Source organism: Takifugu flavidus, chromosome 4 (genome assembly GCF_003711565.1).
Source record: "Takifugu flavidus isolate HTHZ2018 chromosome 4, ASM371156v2, whole genome shotgun sequence".
NCBI lineage: Eukaryota > Metazoa > Chordata > Actinopteri > Tetraodontiformes > Tetraodontidae > Takifugu > Takifugu flavidus.
Window position 1 is genome coordinate 2922249 of NC_079523.1, and position 18608 is coordinate 2940856.

Sequence of the window (18608 nt, forward strand, 5' to 3'; positions counted from 1 at the left end):
CATTGTTAATCACCTTTGATCCCTCTTGAAGCCAGAAAATCACCAATATTTAATGGGATCTTTCCTGAAAAATCCTTTGAAATCCATTCAGGACTTTTCGAGTTTTTTTTTGGTTTTTTTTTGTGAAGGTCCAACAACCAAGCCGGCTGTCGTATAACCCTCTTTAGCCCTATAAAGCCTGACACATCAAAAAATAGCCAGAAAATTCTAATTTTTTGGAAATAAGATGTTTATTGAACGTTTTAACAAAATCCCTTTTTTTTTGCCATATCATTTTGTTTATGACATTTTTTGTATCAAATATGATACATTAGGCGATATAGTGTTGTAAGTAAGAAATATTAAGTTGTGAGCTGGTCGGCCAGGTGTGAAGTTACCTGGTAACCTTCAGAGAAAATGCTCATCAGCCATGAATGAACAGTAAAGAGGAAGCAAACAACAAAGCCAACAACCAACTTTCACCCCATTTGATTTTATTCTGTCGCATCTGAATTGTGTCTGTGATTACCACTTCCCTGAAAGTGGTTTCCTCGGCTGCTGACACTTTAGGACCTAAACTGCCACTGACCAATTGTGTCTTAGCAAGGGTAACTAAGCTAGGCACGACTTACACTCCGGCACTTCTGGAGCAAAATGCCGAAGGGCTGCATGTGTAGACGTGCATTTCCTGAGAAAGATATCCACAACGTTTCGGTGACGTTGAGTGACGCCTTTCCCAAAACCAAAAATACCACCGAAGAGATGTCAAATATGGATAAACAGTGTGGAAGAACTCAGTCGCAGCTGAAGACAACTAAAACTACCATGTTTGTTCCAAGGTAGGATGCTAACGCTAATTAACACACAGTTGATAGCTACAAGATGGCAGTTGAATATTAAAAGTTACTGCGTTCCACTTGAGGGTAAAATTGTACCAGGTAAATATATATTAATACGTTCAAATCCACGGTATAGGAACATCCTGGTGCACTATAGACAAATGGAAATCCTACCACTTAGCAACATATCACATATCAAACACTATATTCATAAATCCAAGTTACCTTAAAATAAAACAATCTATTGTGTTAGCATGTGCTGCAATAACATTGTAGTTCTTGTAGCGGGTGAGTCTCTGAACGTCCTCGCCGTCAACATTACCCCGCTGTGAACACATTTCTCAGATGCACGTGGTAGTCCTTTCTGTCTCGGATACTCCCAGACTGTTACTATTACCTTTGGCAAAGGGTCAGTTCTGACCGTTTTTGGTGAGAGAGTGAGCCGCGATCTGGGTCTCTGCGTTACCGTAGCGGTGAAACGCTGTAAAACACCAACGGAGGTTAAACCCAAACGTGATAACGTCGACCTCTAGGACCCATCCCACTACATGATGCTTGGAGTTCCTGCTTTCACACCTTTGATGATAATATTTACATGTACCCACTATAGATCGAATGCCGCCTGAACGCCTCCGACAATCAGCGAGAAGTTTAGCAAAAAAAAGCAAGTTTTACTTTCAGGTTTTATCATCAATGCAAACTGATGCACACACACACAATAATCTAAAACAAAAACCACAGGCACGCGTCATTTTCATCATTTCACCTTTTTTTAAGTCTCGCCCACACCCTCCATTCTCGATTTCCTCAAGCCCATTCATTAGCCCAGCTCCATGAATCGAATTAAAAATAAACCGAACCATTACTCAGCATCTCCTAATTCAAATGACATTGAGAAACACTGTTCTTTTTTTTTTTTTACTTTCGCTAATTCAGCTCTCGGCCGATTAAACATTCATGGAAACACATGAGCTGTCAAAACGAGCGTCGCACGGTGCGGTTAACACCATCGCAATCTCCTGTGCTAACGGCAAATCAAAGGCGTGTGCTTACGCATTAGCAAAGGTGCACCAAAACATGAGGCTACCGCAGCCATTTTGAGCCCATTGCACTGGAATGTATCACTAACTTGGGCCCTCTTACGCATGTGCATTCGTAATCATGTCAGGGAGATGCCTGGTGTGCAGAGGGAACTTCAGAGTTTCATCTGCACCCGCGAGGAAATTTGCTTAGCGGGCAACGTGCGTTCGAGTTGACATCAGTGCATGTGTCATTGCTCAGAAGAAGCGAGGCGGTTCTAGGGGATTCAGCCTCTGTTTCAATCACTTTTGTGCGTTGTGGGAGAGCAGCCACATGTTTGGCGGCTGACTTAACTTTGTGTGGAATTTGTGTGGACACCCAGCTGAGTGCGTGGGGGTCAGCTGTCATCATGTGCCTGTGCCCCTTTTCCTCGGTAAGAGGAACTCTGAGCTTTACTGTTAGTTGTTCTCCTATCTGACACAATCATATTTCTGAAACAAAAACATAAATGGTTGCACGGCATACGTGTGAAAGTGAAAGAGTGCGGTGACTGTTTGAAAAGACAGATCCATTTCCCCTAAAGGACACGGCAGTGGTGAGGAATGCAGGCGCTTACCACCTGAAGGCTGCAGGACGACCGCCCCCCCCCCCCCCCCCCCCCCCGACGCAGCTGACCGTCCTCGCTCCCATCCGGCTGCAGAAGATCAGCGGAATGAAGAGCATGAACGAGCCGAGTCGGTTCCTGGGGAGGCCACTAATGGGAGAGTTCAAAACAGAGCACAGGACATTGACCTCCTTCAAGTCGAGGAGTCTCCTCTGACATGCAGCGATCAACATTTATTAATGGTGATTAATGGTGATTAATGGTGATTAACACGACACGTAACAGCTCAGCTGGTATGGCAGATGACAAAGTCCCAGTGTAATGTGGGCACACAGGTAGCACACACACACACACACACACACACACACACACATACGCACACACACGTACGCACGCACCAGTTTCCCCACAGCGTTACTGCTGACTCATCCCAAATTATAGTATGAATCTGTCAGGATGCTGAACAGAAACGGACTTTCAGAACAAACGGGGGCCGAGACAGAACAACCTGGACTCGAGTTGCCCCGGGAGAACGAGGCGATGAGAAAATACCAGTGTTGCCCAAAAGAAGAACCAAAGAGAGCAAAGTGTTGGAAAATTGGACAGAACAGAAAAAGTACTGATGGGAAAGCACCATTGGTTCTGTCCACTTCCTTATGTTGTTCTTTACATTGACAAACATGTTATAGGCACACAGCTCAACCTCAGAGCTGCGATTACTCATTTAAAGTATGAGTAGATGTCATCTGTCAGATCACGCATTAGTGATAAAGTGAGGGAAGACACAACTCGTGTGTCACCAGTTCCTCTTTGTGTTTCGCTTTTTTTTCTAAGCTATTTTTAAAAAAAACAACAACACTGCGAGATTTTAAAATACACCGATGAGACGCTCGATTTTGTAGCTGGAGGCTTGAACAAAACCATGATAGTACGCAAGAATGTGCAGTTTGGTCATCCCAAGTTGTCCATGAAAGGTGGGCTCAGTGGGACTGGACCCACCAAGACCTGTGGTGGACACTGGGGACACCGACACCTGTCCACTGAGAGACAGAGGAGCAGCCCCTCGTGCTTTAATGGAGCTTTTCATGTGTATTTTAAAGATCCAGCTGTCTGTCCAGTCCCTCTTCCATGCATTTAATGCTCATTAAAATGTTTTTACATTTATTTCTAATTTTAGAAAGAACAACAACAAAAAAAATAGACCCCAAAAATGTAGCATCAACTAGCATCGCAGTCGCGTGCTACTTATTTCCTCTCGAGAGCCCCTTGGCGCGCTTCTAATGCTGAATAATCTCCACAAAACTAAAAATCGGTGTAAATTTGATAACGTGGGAAAATTCCGCGTGTTGCGCAAATTATTACCTCAAGAATTAAACCAGCATCATCACTTAATGAGAGGAGTGGTTCATCACTGATGAATGTCTCTTGGAAAAAAAAAATCCCCGCGCTGCGTCCAGTAAGACTCCTCCCAGACTCCTCGGCTATAAATTAAGATAAGAATAAGCTCCAAAGCATGCACCTCGGAGCTCCGCGTCCACCTCCGCCCTGCTCCTCCAGAAGACCCCCGACATGACTCCCGGCTCTCTGCTCTCCGTCCTGCTGCTGCTGTGCTGCGCCTGCACCGTCTGGTGCGCGGCGCTGTGCAACAACCGCTGCTGCAGCTTCGTGGAGGGCTTCCCTGCGCGCCTGAAGATGCTCAGAGAAAACTACTCTCAGATCCGGGACTACTATGTGAGTAGAGGCGGCACCTGCAGCAGCCAGCGCCCCCCCTCGCCCCCCCCTCCCAGCAGAGGGGCCGGCCACCGGCCGCGTCCAAGGGATGCTGCATGTGTCCATCTGCTCATTGCGCGCTCTCTCTTTGCAGGAAGCAAACGACGACTTGGACATTGTGCTTCTGGACCAAAGCATCGTAGATACGTTTAAAGTAAGATTTGGGTTCTCCCCTCCCCTCCCCTCCCCTCTCCCCCCCTTATGTCGGAAGCCCCTCTAAACAATCGAAAGAAAGCGCGCTCACAAGGAAAGTAGTACCACACTCACGTGTGCGCTTTGGCTCCTCTCCAGACGCCGTTTGCTTGCCACCTTATGGACGGGATCCTGAGGTTCTACCTGGACTCGGTTCTGCCCAGGGCGCTGGCCACGGTCACGGCGGAAACCAGGAACCTGAAGCCCCATGTGGAATCCATTCAGCAGATCTTCGACCAGCTCAAGATCGAGGTCACGAATTGTGTGAGTACGCTTCTCTTCCCCGTGCGTAATGCTGTGCAGCGCGTCCACGATGACTGCGGCGTTGACGCAAATGGAGTTTCTTTGTTCTGTGCCCGACGTGCACCGCGGCGACCGCGCTCGGGCCACATTTAACGCTTCCATTTTCGGACGGCGGTTATTTAGAGGGCAGCGGGATCCGAATTAAAAATGAATGAGAAACAGCTGAGCGGATTTGTGAGCCCCCCGGTCCCATCCGGGGACAGAGGGCGGGTTTTCCAGGCCAGGAGAGGCTAACCAAAGCTTCCTTTTTCACATTTCCAGAAACATTACTTCGCGTGTAAGAATCGCTTTGACATCAATGTCCTGAACTCGACTTACACCAAGGTAAGCAGCAGAACTTTACTACTCAAGTTCGTGCACTCCGACTGAAGTTTACTGAAGTTGCAAACCTGCTTGTCCACAGATGGAGGATAAAGGCTTGTATAAAGCCATGGGGGAGCTGGACCTGCTCTTCAACTACATCGAGAGCTACCTGGCTTCAAAGAGGCGCCGCAACGTGGCCTGAGGAGCCTCAAATGTGGGGAAAAGGAGGCCAGTCCGTTAGTTTTTGTGGGTGTCAACAACTGTTGCACCAGCTTTCATGTTCCGAGACCTCTGCTGATCTTAATTGTCCTGAGGACAAGTTTTCAGACCATATTGTGTCTTTAACGTACACCCCATATTGCTACTTGTAATATTTATTTTCCTCTTTTATATGTATGCATAATTTATTGAATACTTTGTTTAATAAATAAGATGTTGATACGGACGACTGTTTTTATGGCTTTGCTGTGTGAGCATGTAGCTCAGCATGTACATCACATCCTGCAGAGCTGCCGTGTGTGTTGGGGGGGGTTCCAACCTCAAATGTGACCCATATATACATCACTTCCCAGCAAGAACTATGGTAGTTTACAGTAATTTGAGCAGCCAGTCTCGTGTGCAGTCTCGACATGCAAAACTGCAGCTGTGCAGATCAGCAGGAGCTTTACTGGAGCATCGTGGGGGAACCTGACGGGCTTCACTGCTGAGCCGAGGCAGAAGAACCTCCGTGAAGACGCGCACGAGCAGCAGGCGCCGGTCCGCCCGCCTGCCGTGAAAGTCCTGGTGGTGACTCAGGCCTGTGCAGTGAAACCACTCTCCTCAGTCACCTGCTCAGCAAACGTGGGACGAAACGTAGTATCACTTCATCGATACCTTGAAAACAAAGCGCCACTTTTGGTATTAAAAGAAAAAAGTTGATGGAGGCGTGCTAATCTGAACAGACGACCTCCTTCAGCAGCATCTTGATATTCGAGGTAAAATGCAGAGAAAGTGGCAGAACATAAGGACTTTAACCCCCCCATTGCAGCTTGTCAGCGTCTCGATCACATGCATGCGTAATTCGACATGTTTCCCACTGCTGCAGTTCTCAGAAGAAAAAAAAGGTTTCGGCAAAAGACGCATGTTTTAAGACCAACCACCAATCAGAGCAACCAGAGCAGCCTCCACATACGCACTCACAGCCCAAGCACACCAACAATGTCATTTCCAGCACACGCCACAGATTGGCATGTTTTGGCACGTTTCGTTGTTTTCCATGCCACGGCGTCCAGGAGGCCTCGGCGGCGTTGGTTCCGAGCCGCCGTGTGGTTGTTTTCGTGTGGCATCGCACATGCCGCCGCATCAGGTGAGATGTGACGGCTCACACAGGATGTGTTTTTATGTGTGACAATCAGAACGCCGTGGCACTTCAAAGAAGTCCGCACTCCTCAGCTGAGAAGTTGTCAGTCTTTGCGTTTCCGCTCACCTTTAAAGGCCTCGTGCGACACTAAAGTGTTGACATTCCACTTTGTAGGCGGGACGCCGCCATGACGGGCTTCATTAGGCTCACGGCCCATCTTAAATAAAGCCTTTCTGCATTTTCTGAAGAGGATGTTGGCTCGGGTGGTTCTTTCTCAGAAGTGCCACCTTTGGGGACACCCCCGCGCCCCCCCCCCCCCCGCCCCCTGAAGAGAGGGGTGACTGTAGGTTTCGCCTCACTAATATCGACGGCGAGGTTCACCTGAAGAGAAGCGACCTCGTGCATTAACGGGAAACGGCTCGGAAGAGCCCGGTGTTGTCAAATGTCCTGGTTGACTCAACGCCACCACACTGGGCTGCTGCGCAAACGTGTATATTCCAGATGTCACTCATGCTAACCAAGTCTGCTCGTCACGAGTTTAGTCGGCAGCTTGTGTCTTCGCCACTAATCCTGAACCCACCAGACTCCTGAGTCAGAAGGGAAACATGACTTAGACAAAAATTAAAAAAAAAAAATACAATCTTGTGCTCGGTGTGGTAGAGCTTCAGAGTTAAAAGATCAATAACTGGGTCAGAAAAATAAGATTCTGTTTCTAAATTGAGTTCGGAAGCCACATCAAAGACGCCGAGAAATGAGAAGAGAGGAAGATTTAGGTTTCTTTTTAATTGAAAGCTGAAGCAGACAAAAGTATGGCCGGTGGAAGTCAACGAGAAAAGACACGTGTGCTTCATCTACCAAAAATAAATGTGTCCAGACCCGTGAGAAAAGGAACATCGTCACAAACATTAAATTAACATTCAGACGGTGACATTTATTGGTGCCAGGTGGAGAGTGATGTAGATGTGATTTAATAGTGACGAAAAATAGTTTCCCGTGTATCTGAGTGAGTGGGGTGGGGGTGGGGGGGGGGGGGGGGGGGTAACAGAAGAATCCATCACAGCCATTGTTAATGAGAAGACAGCTTGCTGGTGGTACGCCTGTGTCTGCTCCAGGAAAAGGAACAGCTTGTAAGAACTCTATCTTAAGACCAGTCTTCCTGGAAGTGGGGAAGCTGCATGTTCTGCCCCCCCCCCACATGGTGTGGGCAACAGTAACACTAAGCGAGAGGCTCGTTTAACTTCCTTAAGAATGCTACAACGTACATGAAAGACACACATACTGCTATTAGCAAAGAAAGGAGGCTAACAGAAGGTCTTAGCGGTACTGACAACCACGTCTGCATAGCAGGAACCTGAAATCATCTGGCACTGTAATGAATTCTTGAACAGAACATTGGTAAAAGGTAGGTGGGGGTTAAAAGTCACCTGCTGCTTTAGCAACAATCGGCAAGGCCTAAGCTAACATGTCTGAAAAATCTATGAAAAAATACAGTATCTTCTGGCTCCCATCCTCCCGTGAGCTACTTGTGGGAGAAAGACGGAGCCGGTTTTCCATTTTAAACATGACGTCTGTCTCTGCCGTCGGACCGCGGGTGCAGGTGGAGGCAGGAGGGAGGGGTCAAGAGTGAGGTGCTCTGCCAGGTGGCACGTGGCCGTTGTGTGAGTGCATAGGCCTCTTTCCAACATTCAAAAAGATCAACAGAACCTCAGACGATCTCCGGCCTCCCAATTCAGTTCCTTTGACTCCCAGTTCGGGCTCCGGAGCGAGTGGATATTCCCAACAGTCAGGTACAGTGTCCGTACATTCCACCAGTCAGTTTAAAATACATCTGCTTATGTGTTAAGAAACTGTCCCTTACTTTTATTTTTGGAATTTAGCCGTTGAATTAAACATTCACAGGTTTGGGGTAAGAGCTGGAAAGGGGCTGCAGGGTGGAAGGCTACTGCTAACCAAGGCTAAGGCTTTACTTCCAACATAAAACCCCTTTAAACTCCCAACCTGCTGGTTGGGAAAGGACAGGAGAGAGCGCTCACAGATCCGCTCTCCCCCCCTTCTCTAAAACGTATAATCTCTTTCCTGGGAGGGCTAAAGTGGTAGAGTAATAAAAACAATCCTACAAAACATTAGAATTTACCATGAAAAAGAAAACACAGAAAATCCATGCATGCCAGTCCTGTGTCGCCAGATTATTGCTTCCGATATACAACCTGTGTTTGCATGTGCATGCACACGTGCGTCTTTCAGTGGGCTGCAGGCTGCGGGTTCACAATGGTGTTATTGGCCTTCAGCCTCCTTTTCGTTAGCAGCGGATTGGTCGAGTCCTTAATGGTCTTGATCTTGATTTGATCATAATCCACCCTAATTGTCGCCAAGGCACTGGTCATCTCCTCCTAAAATAAAGTGGAACAGAAATTGTCAAAAGTGGGGAATCCTGGGCAGTAGAGGCTGCGCTGAGGCGCCATTAATTAAGGAGATATATCCCACCTTGACATCCTCCCACGCATCCTTCTCTTCCTTCAGCACCCGGCTGGTGTGAAGTGGAGTCTGAGGCACCTCCATCGATTGCTGGGGACGGACACAGAAACACACTCAGACGTGCTGAAGCGGAGGTGCTGTACCTTCAGAAAGAGCGCTTACATTGATCCAGGGATGATTCATGAACTCTGTGATGGTCATCCGTTGTGTCGGCTCCGTCTTAAGCAGGGTTCTAATAAGCTGTTTGGCTGTACAGAAAACAATCTTTATTGCTTCATTGGAGCATTAAACATCCAGTCATTCACTATAAAGTCTTGACGTAATAAATCCAGACAGTAATTCCCCCACAGCTGGACCCACTTGGAAAAAAAATCGCTCACCTTCCTCTGACACATCGGACCACTCAGGGTAGGGGAACTCATACTGGCCCATCCGGATCCTCCTCTTCATTCCAGGGGAGATGGGCAAACCGTGGTTTGAGTAGAAGGGAGGGTACCCGCACAACCTGAAGGTTTGGAAAAGACTAAATCAGCTCCAACAAGCCCGGGTAATCTGAGGAGGGGAGGGGCTCGCTTTCACTCACAGGATATACATGATTACGCCCAAGGACCACATGTCACATGACTTGTCGTACTTCTCTGGACCGAGAACTTCTGGAGCTGCAGACAGGACGGGCAGATCAAGTTGGTCGACTGACAAGTCCAAAAGCTGCCAGATGACATGGTCAGACTCTTACCAACATAGTACGGCGTGTAGCAGGGCGTCGCCAGAGAGTTATGAGTAGTGGTTTCCTTGGCGAAGCCAAAGTCGGTCAGCTTGAGGAGGGCATTCTGCCTCTTTGAGGAGTACAATAAATTCTCCGGCTGCAGGAAAGATTGGGAAAGTCAGGGCAGAGTGAAACACGCAATGTCTTGTGATTCTCAAAAGCACCCTCCTCTGGCGGGAGACGGCGCGAGCTGTGATGCAAACCTTGACGTCTCTGTGCGCAATGTTGACGGCATGTAAGTATTGGATCGCCTCCCCGATGTTCTTCATGATGCCGGAGGCCTCTAAAGCAAACAGAGAAAATAGATCCGTCAAGGAAAGTGGAGCGCAGCAGTTTGTTGCTTTCTCCAGGTGTTCCTGCCCTTTATTCCCAGGGGTCTTGAGAGAAAAATGAAAATAAAGAACCGGAACCGCGGGAATCTTAGAGATGTGTTTGTCTTTCAGCAGGTGTGAGTTTTTGTTCAACTTTTAGACGTCATCCTTCTGGTTCTAGTGTGGGCCAAATCACCTCTTTCTGTGAACGCTTGGTCTCCTCTGTCTTGGATGCGACTGAAAAGCTCCCCGCCGTCCATACTGTCAACAAACAAACAAACAAACAAAGCATGTTTATTGGGGATTAATGAAGTGGCGATTCATCACTTTAAATGTTGGATCTGATGCCGTGTGTGACAGGTAGCAGCTCTTCTTTTGAGGATTAAACCTCGGTATTGTTGAGGGAAGTTGAATAAAGTGAGTTTCCGCAGCTCGGTTGAATTTGGAAATTCAGAGAATTCGGCTGCGAGAGAAGCGGAGCTGCTTCTTTTGCCCGTTTAAGTTTCGTGTACAGTCATCGCTGGGCGTCGTGTGTGAACGTGTGCATGAAAGCGCGGCCCGATACTTCAGAGGCACACGTTGAAATGAAAGCTGAACTGCAGATCGTGAGCATCAGAGCGGGGCTGCAAAACCACAGCACACATCAAACTTCTCAAATCACTCACTCAGGCCTTGCATGGCGAGGGAGGGAGGGAGGGGGGGGGGGGGGGGTGTGAGTGATTTTTGATATCAAAAGGATGAACCACACTCAGGGATGAGTTTTCTCACACTTGGCCGAGGGCTTCTTTTAAGGAGAAACGCTCCGTAAATATGCTGACTTCACCCCCAGTGTCAAAATGGTGTGAATTCTCAGCAGATTGATTTTTAAAAGACTTGCTAACAGACCTTATCAGCAGATGTACCAACACCTTTGTGCTCGTGCTTCCTTTCTCATAAGGCAGGGCCGTATTCTGGTTTCATCACTTAAACTGGTTTATTTTTGAAGGCGGCAAGAATTAATTAATTATCACTACTGCTTTCTGATCAGGCACAGCTCGGGCACCTTTTGCTGCTCATGGTCTTCCACGCAGGTCCACCCGGTGTTCACGTGCCAGTTTTAAATCCGTGTCTTTATCGGGGGCAGAAGACAACAGGTTCTGGTTGCTTCCATCGGATTTTTTGACGCACCAATTGAGTTGTTGGCATAAACGTATGGAACATAACCTATAACGCTGTTATAGTGCAAGTGGCCTTTATTGGGAGGCACGTGCTAACTAGCACAGGTGCTAACGAGGGCGGAGAAAAACAATAGCTTGGTAAATCGGTACCAATATTTCTGAAAAAACAAAACAGTGGCGACAGGAAATGAAAAAGAAATGAAAACTGCCGGTTTCATTGTTTCTTGCTGCACTATAGGAGCGGAGCGGGTTCCTTCTGTGGTGCACCTGAGTGGACCGCTCACCTCAGGTGTGTTTGTAGCCCTCCAAGCAACAATGTTGAGTTTAGTTTTGGTTTAAAACAGTCTTGTGTTCTCAGCGAGGAACCGCCAACTTAGGTTTTGACAGCTGGTTAAATAAACATTTCTCTGTATAAATGATCGGAGGTTTAAAGGAGTCAATAAAGCATTCGGAGAAATTAAGTAGGATTTAACGGGAAAATTGAGCAACACCATACATCCTTCCTCGAGACGTTCCTACATGACTGAGGTGATCCAAAGATCATGACATCCTTTTACACAACAGGGAGGATGTAATCAAAGGTCATCTTACTTGAAAAATCACATCATGCTTCCTGTTGCAGTCTTCTGAGAATTATATAGGTTTCAACAGTGGCTCTTCTGCTCTTTTTCTCAACGACTTTCTCATAAATAAAAACCATTGTAGTCGAGGCAAGATCCCAACCAATACAGTAACCACAACCTGTGCATGTGCAAAGGTGGATGGAGGTTTGGTGGTTTGATGTAGCGCAGCACAAAGAAAGATCAGACGTTCCGCCCATTTAGGAGAAACGGGCCATTTACAACTAAAGGTGGTCACGAGACTTTACCATAATCAAAGGGAGCTTTGAACAATTGATGACAAGTACAGAGATGGCGAAGCACAACTGACATTAGCTAAGAAGGTACGGCGGAAGGTGGGAGCTCTGGTCATAGATTACAAATATGAAACTATATTTCTGAGTCAATTATGCTAGAGAAATGATTAGAATGCATTGTGTGTGCGTGTGTGTGTGTGCGTGCGTGCGTGTTCTCTCACCACTCCATCACAATCAAAAGACACTTCCTGCTATGATAGAGATTCTCATAGACGTCGACGATGCGTACGATGTTGGCACAAGGCGATGCCCTCCAGTGGAGCTCTACCTCCCGGCGGGCTTTGGCACAGTCCTGTAAAATCTGGAAGCGGCACAAGAACCAGGAATGAGCATAAGGGAGTGAGATCACATTCCAATGTTCAAAGCTGCTCAAAGTGATGAAGGTTTGGTGTTCCTTTCCTCGACATCTTTTCTATTGCCACTTTACAACAGCAACAACAGTGAAGGATGGAAGTGCAGTGCTGCCCTCAGCTGGCAGAAGTCTGCATTACACCCCAGTTACAAACTGAATTTGTTTTAAACATGAGAACACAAATAAATGAGATAAGAATAGATTTATAATGACGGAAGAAGATAACTAGGAATGTCTATTAATTGTGTGTGCTAATCTCTATTTAGTTAGGAGCAGTTTGTGCAACAGTTTCTGTGAAAAGGTGTTGCCAGTTGAATCCTGAGTCGTGCACCAGATATGACGGTATTGCGCTCTATACACACAAATAAACGCCTAAAATATCTCTGCCCTTCAGTGGAAAGAATTCAGCCGTCGGCAGACAATAAGCAAGCGTCTCTCGTCTGGTGCATTCCAACACTGCCCACAGTGGCAGCGCCACAGTGGGCTTCAAGTCCAGCACACAACAGGGGGCGAACCAAGCCGAGGATCTGCAGAGCCTGTTGTGTCACCCGTTCACAGTCTTACTGCCGCCACTTTAAAGAGCAGATGTGTACGATGGGGCACAATGATCACATCTGGGGTCACGCAGCTATAATATTTATGGGCGAGAATGAAAACGGAGCTAATAAATGGCAACGTTCTGCATTTATGCAGCACTCTTTCTTATCTGCACTCACGCCGACGTCCATTCCCTGGGCGCCACATGTCCGTCAGGTTTAACCAATCATGCACATTCGGACACCATAGATGGAGCCGCGGAGGCTATTTTGGGGTTCAGTATCTTGCTCAAGGACACTTTGCCTGCAGGGGCCCAGAACTGATGACCTTTGTATCACTGGAGCTGGCAGCCTAGCTCCTGAGCCTGGGCCTCCAGAGTTCGGCGAAAAAAGCGTCCTATTTTATACGTTATTTCAAAGTGGCTTCACAGTATCACATGTTGAGATGTTCACTCTGCTGTGGCCTACAAATGGCAACAAAGGACTCCATCAAAATATGACCAATCATATCCGCCATCAGGAGGATCCCATCTGCTCTTAAGGAGGGAGATAAGGGGGCAGATGGGCACACAAAAGCTCCCGGGCCAGAGGGCAGGCACCGGGAGGTGGGGGGGGGGGAATTAGCTGAGGTAGCACCCCATCCTCCAGCTGCTGATGCATGGATCTAAAATCACAGAGGGCTCCGGGACGGCCACATTTGTGGAGGTGAGAGATTATACGGGGTTTGGGGTTAAGCCCGGCTGGATCAGAAAAGCCTCTTAACTCCACATAATAATTACCACACCGAATGCCTCCTGACAACTGACCTTATTAAGGAGCAGCAGGTGCGTTTGTGTCTGTATTACAGAGGAGATTCGGACCCAAGTGGGAGGTGGCCGTGCCACTGACATACATATCTGGTCACAAAGCTCTCTCGTCGTCACGGCGACAGCGAAAAACACAGGTTTACAGGCCAGCAGGTGTCCCGCTGCACACATGCAGACACCAGTATGAATGACGACCGCGAGAGAGGAAGTGAGAGTGTCTGAGCTCAGCGTGACACATAGAAACTGTCGGCTCATTTCCTGAGCCTTCCGGCGTGGAGGAGTTCGTCTCACGGGAGGAGGAGACGGCGTAGAGACGGAGCAGGTCTGGGCGGGTCTTCAAACAGTGCCGGCGGGGACGGGTGCTTTTTGACTCATTTAAGGCGTCCCGGTGACTTGGGCTCGGGAGCTCAGCCCCTCTGACATCACGTGGTCGCGGTGTAAATCCCCGCCGGCGTCGACGGAACACACAACCCAGCTGACGAGAGACGAGCAGCTCTGGCTCCTGGCCTGCACAAACGCACTTGAATCTACAACAAACATCACTTCCTCTACTGTTACCACCAATCAGCAGGAATCAACCCAGACTTCCTTTTCTCAGATCGGACGTGCAGCGCATCACCTCCGACTGGGACAACGGCGCTTTTACCGCTTCCCTCTCCGGTAGAGAACTTGAAACACGGACGAGCCGTTTGGCGATGCCGTTTTAGCCTTTAATGGGCTGAAAGGGGTTAATTTAGCACGCCTTCCTTCCTCTGACGCTCCCGTCTCTTCCTTCCCTCCTCATCTTCCTTTGTGTCTCTACACATTCAGTTCTTCCAGTGATTCAGGATTCCGAGGAGCAGCTTCCATCTGACTGACTGGCTCAAACTCCTGGACCAGTCTCGACTGGTTTAGAGTTTTACTACTGCTGGTGGCGTATTTTCACGTACATTAACGTCACATCACCTCCTCCAGGATCGACCCAGTAAACAAGAGCCTCTGACTGTCAGACCTCCCTCCCCAGTTGGACCTTGACAGGTTGGATTAACCCAGCAGTGACTCACTGGGCAGGATTTAACATCTTAGTGGTGAAACACGTCTTTCCAAACTTCAGGAGCTTTAATTTCTGGTGATTCATTAAATACGCAAACACGTCTCGGGGTTTTATTTAACCCGTGACACCAGTGAGAAGTCCTCAAAGAGGTGAGGACAAACAGGAGAGGGGGCAGAACCTGGGAGGGAGGATAAACCAGAGGACATTTAGGACCAAAATGCCCCACAAACGGGTCTAATAAAGCCAACACAGCCTAGCACCGAGGCCTGTACTGACTGGGCTGCTCAAGGAGGCGTTTGGGCAGAAATGTTCTCATTAAATCAACAGCAAAGCCCAGAGTAGAAGAACCTTTGGAAGATGCTAAAGGTCAACATCCAGAACGGTCAGTCCTCAGTAGGACCGGCTGTTGACCCGTGTTACCATAATGTGACCATCACGTATGATAAAACACCTGGACACGAGTCCCGTCAATGCAGAAGAATCCCAAATATCCGTCTACAAAAAACAAGAACAAACTGCCTTTTCCGGAACACGGCCTGATTACAGGCTCAGGAGTCCATGGAGAAGGTCCTCCCAATCACCTGGAATGTTGAGACGGCAGCGTAGACATTCGACTTCCTCTAAAAGGTGCCGATAATGAGTGAAAGGTGTCTGATGATGACGACAGAGAGGCTGCAGGTATAAATGGTGTGACTGGAGCGCAGGATATTAATGTTACTAACTAAAAAGCATCTAGCTCGGTTTTTAGTCTCTTACCCAGCATTTAAGCTAAGGGAGGCATCCAAACACCCAACTACCTGACACAAACACACAAAAAAAACATTTTAAGGTCACGGCGTTGGGGGTGGGGGTGGGGTTTCCATTATTGAGTAACGACATAGAGAAAAACTCGATTTTCACCACAACTACAGTTACAAAAGGAATAAAAACTCAGGGGTGTTGATTGAACAGACGTTAGATTATTGAGGCCATAGTGGGAGGACTTGATGTGAATAAATGACCCCCCCCCTCCGCCTTGGTGGAATCACCTCCGCTTTATCGAGGAGAACAGCAGTTTTGTAATAAAGTTAATAAAGTTGTATGATGGTGTAACCAAGGCTGTGAGGCTCCGGGGGTTAAAGTCTGCACGCGTGCATCTTTAGAAGCAGTCAAAAATATTCTGCAAACTATTCTTCTGCAAAGACTGGGGAGGGGGGGAGGTAGATTTAATTTAACCCCTGTTTCAAAGGTGCACTAAGTCTCCATCAGGCATGGCTTTAGTGTGTAAAAACCCTGCGGTTGCTGCCAGGATGCCACCATTTCCGGCTACACGTCCCCCTGCAGGGGCAACAACACGTCCCCCCTGCAGGGGCAACAACACGACCCCCGGCAGGATCCAGGTCTCACCTTCAGTGCATACTTGTCGGCGCTCTTCTTGTGGAAGATTTCAAGCACCTTCCCGTTGATGCCCAGTCCCAGCACCTGGCTGGTCACCTTGTAGTCGTCAGATATGGCATTCTTCTTTATCTGTAAGCCGGGTCTGGCGTGAAATGGGAGAAAGTGCCCGGCGGGATTCTGTTGTCCGGTCGGGTTCGGCTGACCCCCCGGGTTAGGAAACAGTGGGTGGTTCTGTGCGTTGGATAGCATTGTCTTGGGCTGAGAGACGAACAGCCGCCTCACAACAATACTTTTCTGCCCTCTTCCTCAAAACTCGGTCCTCTTCTCGGTTTCGCTGGCCTGTGACGAGCGCTACGGTGCGCAGCAACAAGGCCCGACCGAATATCACGGCTACTTGTGACGTCGCCGCCGAGAGGAAAATCACTTTGTTAGCCGATAAACCGTGTAGCGGCTAGCCTTTAGCATGCTAACTCGATCCTATTCTTGACTTGTGACTTTCGGCTAACCACTCAGCTATCGCTCCGCGCTAGCTTACCCATCGCCGGTGGCGTCCGCCGTCCACCGGTTCGTCGAGCAGTACTTCTTGAACTTTCATAAAACACCCCATAAATCATCAACGCGGCCGGTTCTCTAACCCGATGGCACAAAACCCGACATGCGAAGTTAAAAATCGACTAAAAAGCCAGCGAACGTTGGGGCAACAGGACAGTAGCACGGCAAACACTTCACTTTCCGACGGACACCCAGGAGGAGCAGGTTTGACTGCTGACGTCATAGACCCCCCTCCCGCCCGCTTAAAGGGGAAGTGCGTCAATAAACGTAGGCAGACGTCGCACAGGTGTTGACAAACGCGGCTCAGAGTTTGACTTTATCGGCTCCAGAATGGGAATTAAGATTCGCCGCAGCGATGTCGTGACCCGGTTGAGAGAAGGGCCTTTCGGACTGTTTTGGTTGTAAAATGGGAGGTCCGGGGTCCAAAATAGATCACAATCTCTCACCGGAGTCCCTAAAGGTTACCTCAAGGTGAGACGGCTACAGTTCAGCCACGTTGTACAAAATAACCCCAAGGTCACCTTCGAGTGAAATATGAAAATATGCATACATTAGCGTTCTGGTCTGCCCTGAGTGAGATCTGCCCTGATTCAGATCTGCCCTGAGTGAGATCTGCCCTGAATGAGATCTGCCCTTAGTGAGATCTGCCCTGATTCTGATCTGCCCTGATCCCGACGCTGCCCGATCCCCTTCCACCCTCACCCCGGGGAGCTCTTTCATTTTCACTTGGAAATGCCCCCAAATTTTACCAAGTGACGAAACGTCTGGTTTTACCCCAGACTACATGTGCCACCCATTTTAACCACTAGGTGGCGCGACAGCGCAGGGTTTGTTAGAGCGACACTCAGCCCTTCCGGTTAAATACATCAATAATCAAGACGGGACAGAACCTAAATTTAGATGTTTTTATGTGGTGATGTGGCATTAACATTGTCTCTTTTGTTTATAAAAGGTTGCTTTAAAAAATACAGTGGTTGTTTATGGCTTTAAACAAGATTAAATGTGAAAATAAGATTAGAGCGCCACTCTTAAGAAATATCTTTCTTTTCAATGGCTCAGACGCGCTACATACGAAAATGGATGAAAATGTCATTTTAACTAAATTCGTCAAAATGGAATTGTGTGATCCTGCTTTCAGGCCTCACGTAAAAACAAAACAAAAAACAACAAAACCACTGTGACTCATGAGAGAAACTTTCCAAAAAAATGACAAAAGATGGGTTTGAATTTGAGCAGGTCATTAGAAATAAAACAATGGCCAAAATTGCGCAACACTTTATGCTTAACTTTTAATTGGAATGTTTAGCTGCGCAGTTCTTAAAATCTATTCCACCTGGAGCTGAACGTGCACCAACCGGCTTTTCTGTGAAACACAAATAAAAACCCAGCGAAACTGAGCAAAGAGCAACAAGTGACTGTTATTACCCCAGTTACGTAAGGCGTGAACATCACATGAGCTCATGGTGTCCATATATACTCTGAGTGCACCTTTTCAAACACCTGTGCACAAGAACATGCACAGACACATGACTGAGAAGGTTCCAAAACTGGAAACTGTTGCTCGAGCATCGGCGACTTTGTGCTGATGGATTCGCACAAGATACAGAGTTACAGTTAGTGTGCATAGCTGCAGGGTCACTTATAGCTGGCCCTCAGTGGGACCGTTTGGCTGCAGCGTTGTGTCCCGGGGGACACGGCGTGGATCCATTTGTTATTTTCTGCATTATCAAGTTGCACTGAAGCCGTAAGGTCTGTATTTGGGTTCTCCACCAGCGTCCAGAACCATCAGGAAAGAGTGCAAAGAGATGGAGAATTTGACATGCTGACATTTTCCTTTTCTCAGCTCCTTCCCAGAATGCTCCCTTGACACTCTCTCCAGTTTCACAGCACTTCTTTTAACTTCCTGACAGTACGGGAGGCTCGGGGGCAAGAGGTGCATCTCCTCCGCCCCTCCCGCCCCTCTGTTCTTCATTAGTGC

The 18608-nt window shown here is 48.0% G+C and overlaps 3 protein-coding genes across 4 annotated transcripts in view; 1 reads left to right on the forward strand and 2 right to left on the reverse strand.

The window, feature by feature from the left end:
* Positions 1 to 4669, reverse strand: part of fmoda (fibromodulin a) — a 29564-nt gene extending 24895 nt beyond the window's left edge. Inside the window, exon 1 of one of the 2 annotated variants that reach the window (XM_057030255.1) lies at positions 4480 to 4669. The gene's annotated coding sequence lies outside the window, so the exon portion shown is untranslated. The remainder of the gene's footprint in view (positions 1 to 4479) is intronic. The other variant, XM_057030260.1, reaches the window with a different exon arrangement.
* il10 (interleukin 10) lies at positions 3963 to 5443 on the forward strand. The gene is made up of 5 exons (XM_057030268.1): positions 3963 to 4173; positions 4307 to 4366; positions 4504 to 4668; positions 4969 to 5031; positions 5111 to 5443. The coding sequence occupies exons 1-5, from the start codon at positions 4012 to 4014 to the stop codon at positions 5210 to 5212; spliced, it is 552 nt and encodes a 183-aa protein (XP_056886248.1). The 5' UTR covers positions 3963 to 4011; the 3' UTR covers positions 5213 to 5443.
* Positions 5444 to 7112: 1669 nt separating this feature from the next.
* mapkapk2a (MAPK activated protein kinase 2a) lies at positions 7113 to 16853 on the reverse strand. The gene is made up of 10 exons (XM_057030262.1): positions 16088 to 16853; positions 12136 to 12275; positions 10098 to 10162; positions 9794 to 9873; positions 9561 to 9687; positions 9408 to 9483; positions 9205 to 9329; positions 8987 to 9072; positions 8834 to 8914; positions 7113 to 8739 (listed from the first exon to the last, which is right to left on the reverse strand). The coding sequence occupies exons 1-10, from the start codon at positions 16325 to 16327 to the stop codon at positions 8590 to 8592; spliced, it is 1170 nt and encodes a 389-aa protein (XP_056886242.1). The 5' UTR covers positions 16328 to 16853; the 3' UTR covers positions 7113 to 8589.
* Between the last annotated feature and the right edge of the window lie 1755 nt (positions 16854 to 18608).

Bases quoted from the DNA above. Each gene is read 5' to 3' on its own strand.
- il10 (XM_057030268.1), top strand. From the start codon at position 4,012: ATGACTCCCGGCTCTCTGCTCTCCGTCCTGCTGCTGCTGTGCTGCGCC. The intron at 4,174-4,306 runs GTGAGTAGAGGC...CTCTCTTTGCAG, and splicing joins CTCAGATCCGGGACTACTAT to GAAGCAAACGACGACTTGGA. The intron at 5,032-5,110 runs GTAAGCAGCAGA...GCTTGTCCACAG, and splicing joins TGAACTCGACTTACACCAAG to ATGGAGGATAAAGGCTTGTA.
- mapkapk2a (XM_057030262.1), bottom strand. From the start codon at position 16,327: ATGCTATCCAACGCACAGAACCACCCACTGTTTCCTAACCCGGGGGGT. The intron at 9,874-10,097 runs GTGATTTGGCCC...TGTTTGCTTTAG, and splicing joins CCAAGCGTTCACAGAAAGAG to AGGCCTCCGGCATCATGAAG. The intron at 9,330-9,407 runs GTGAGTGAAAGC...CCAAACCTTCAG, and splicing joins GGCGTAATCATGTATATCCT to GTTGTGCGGGTACCCTCCCT.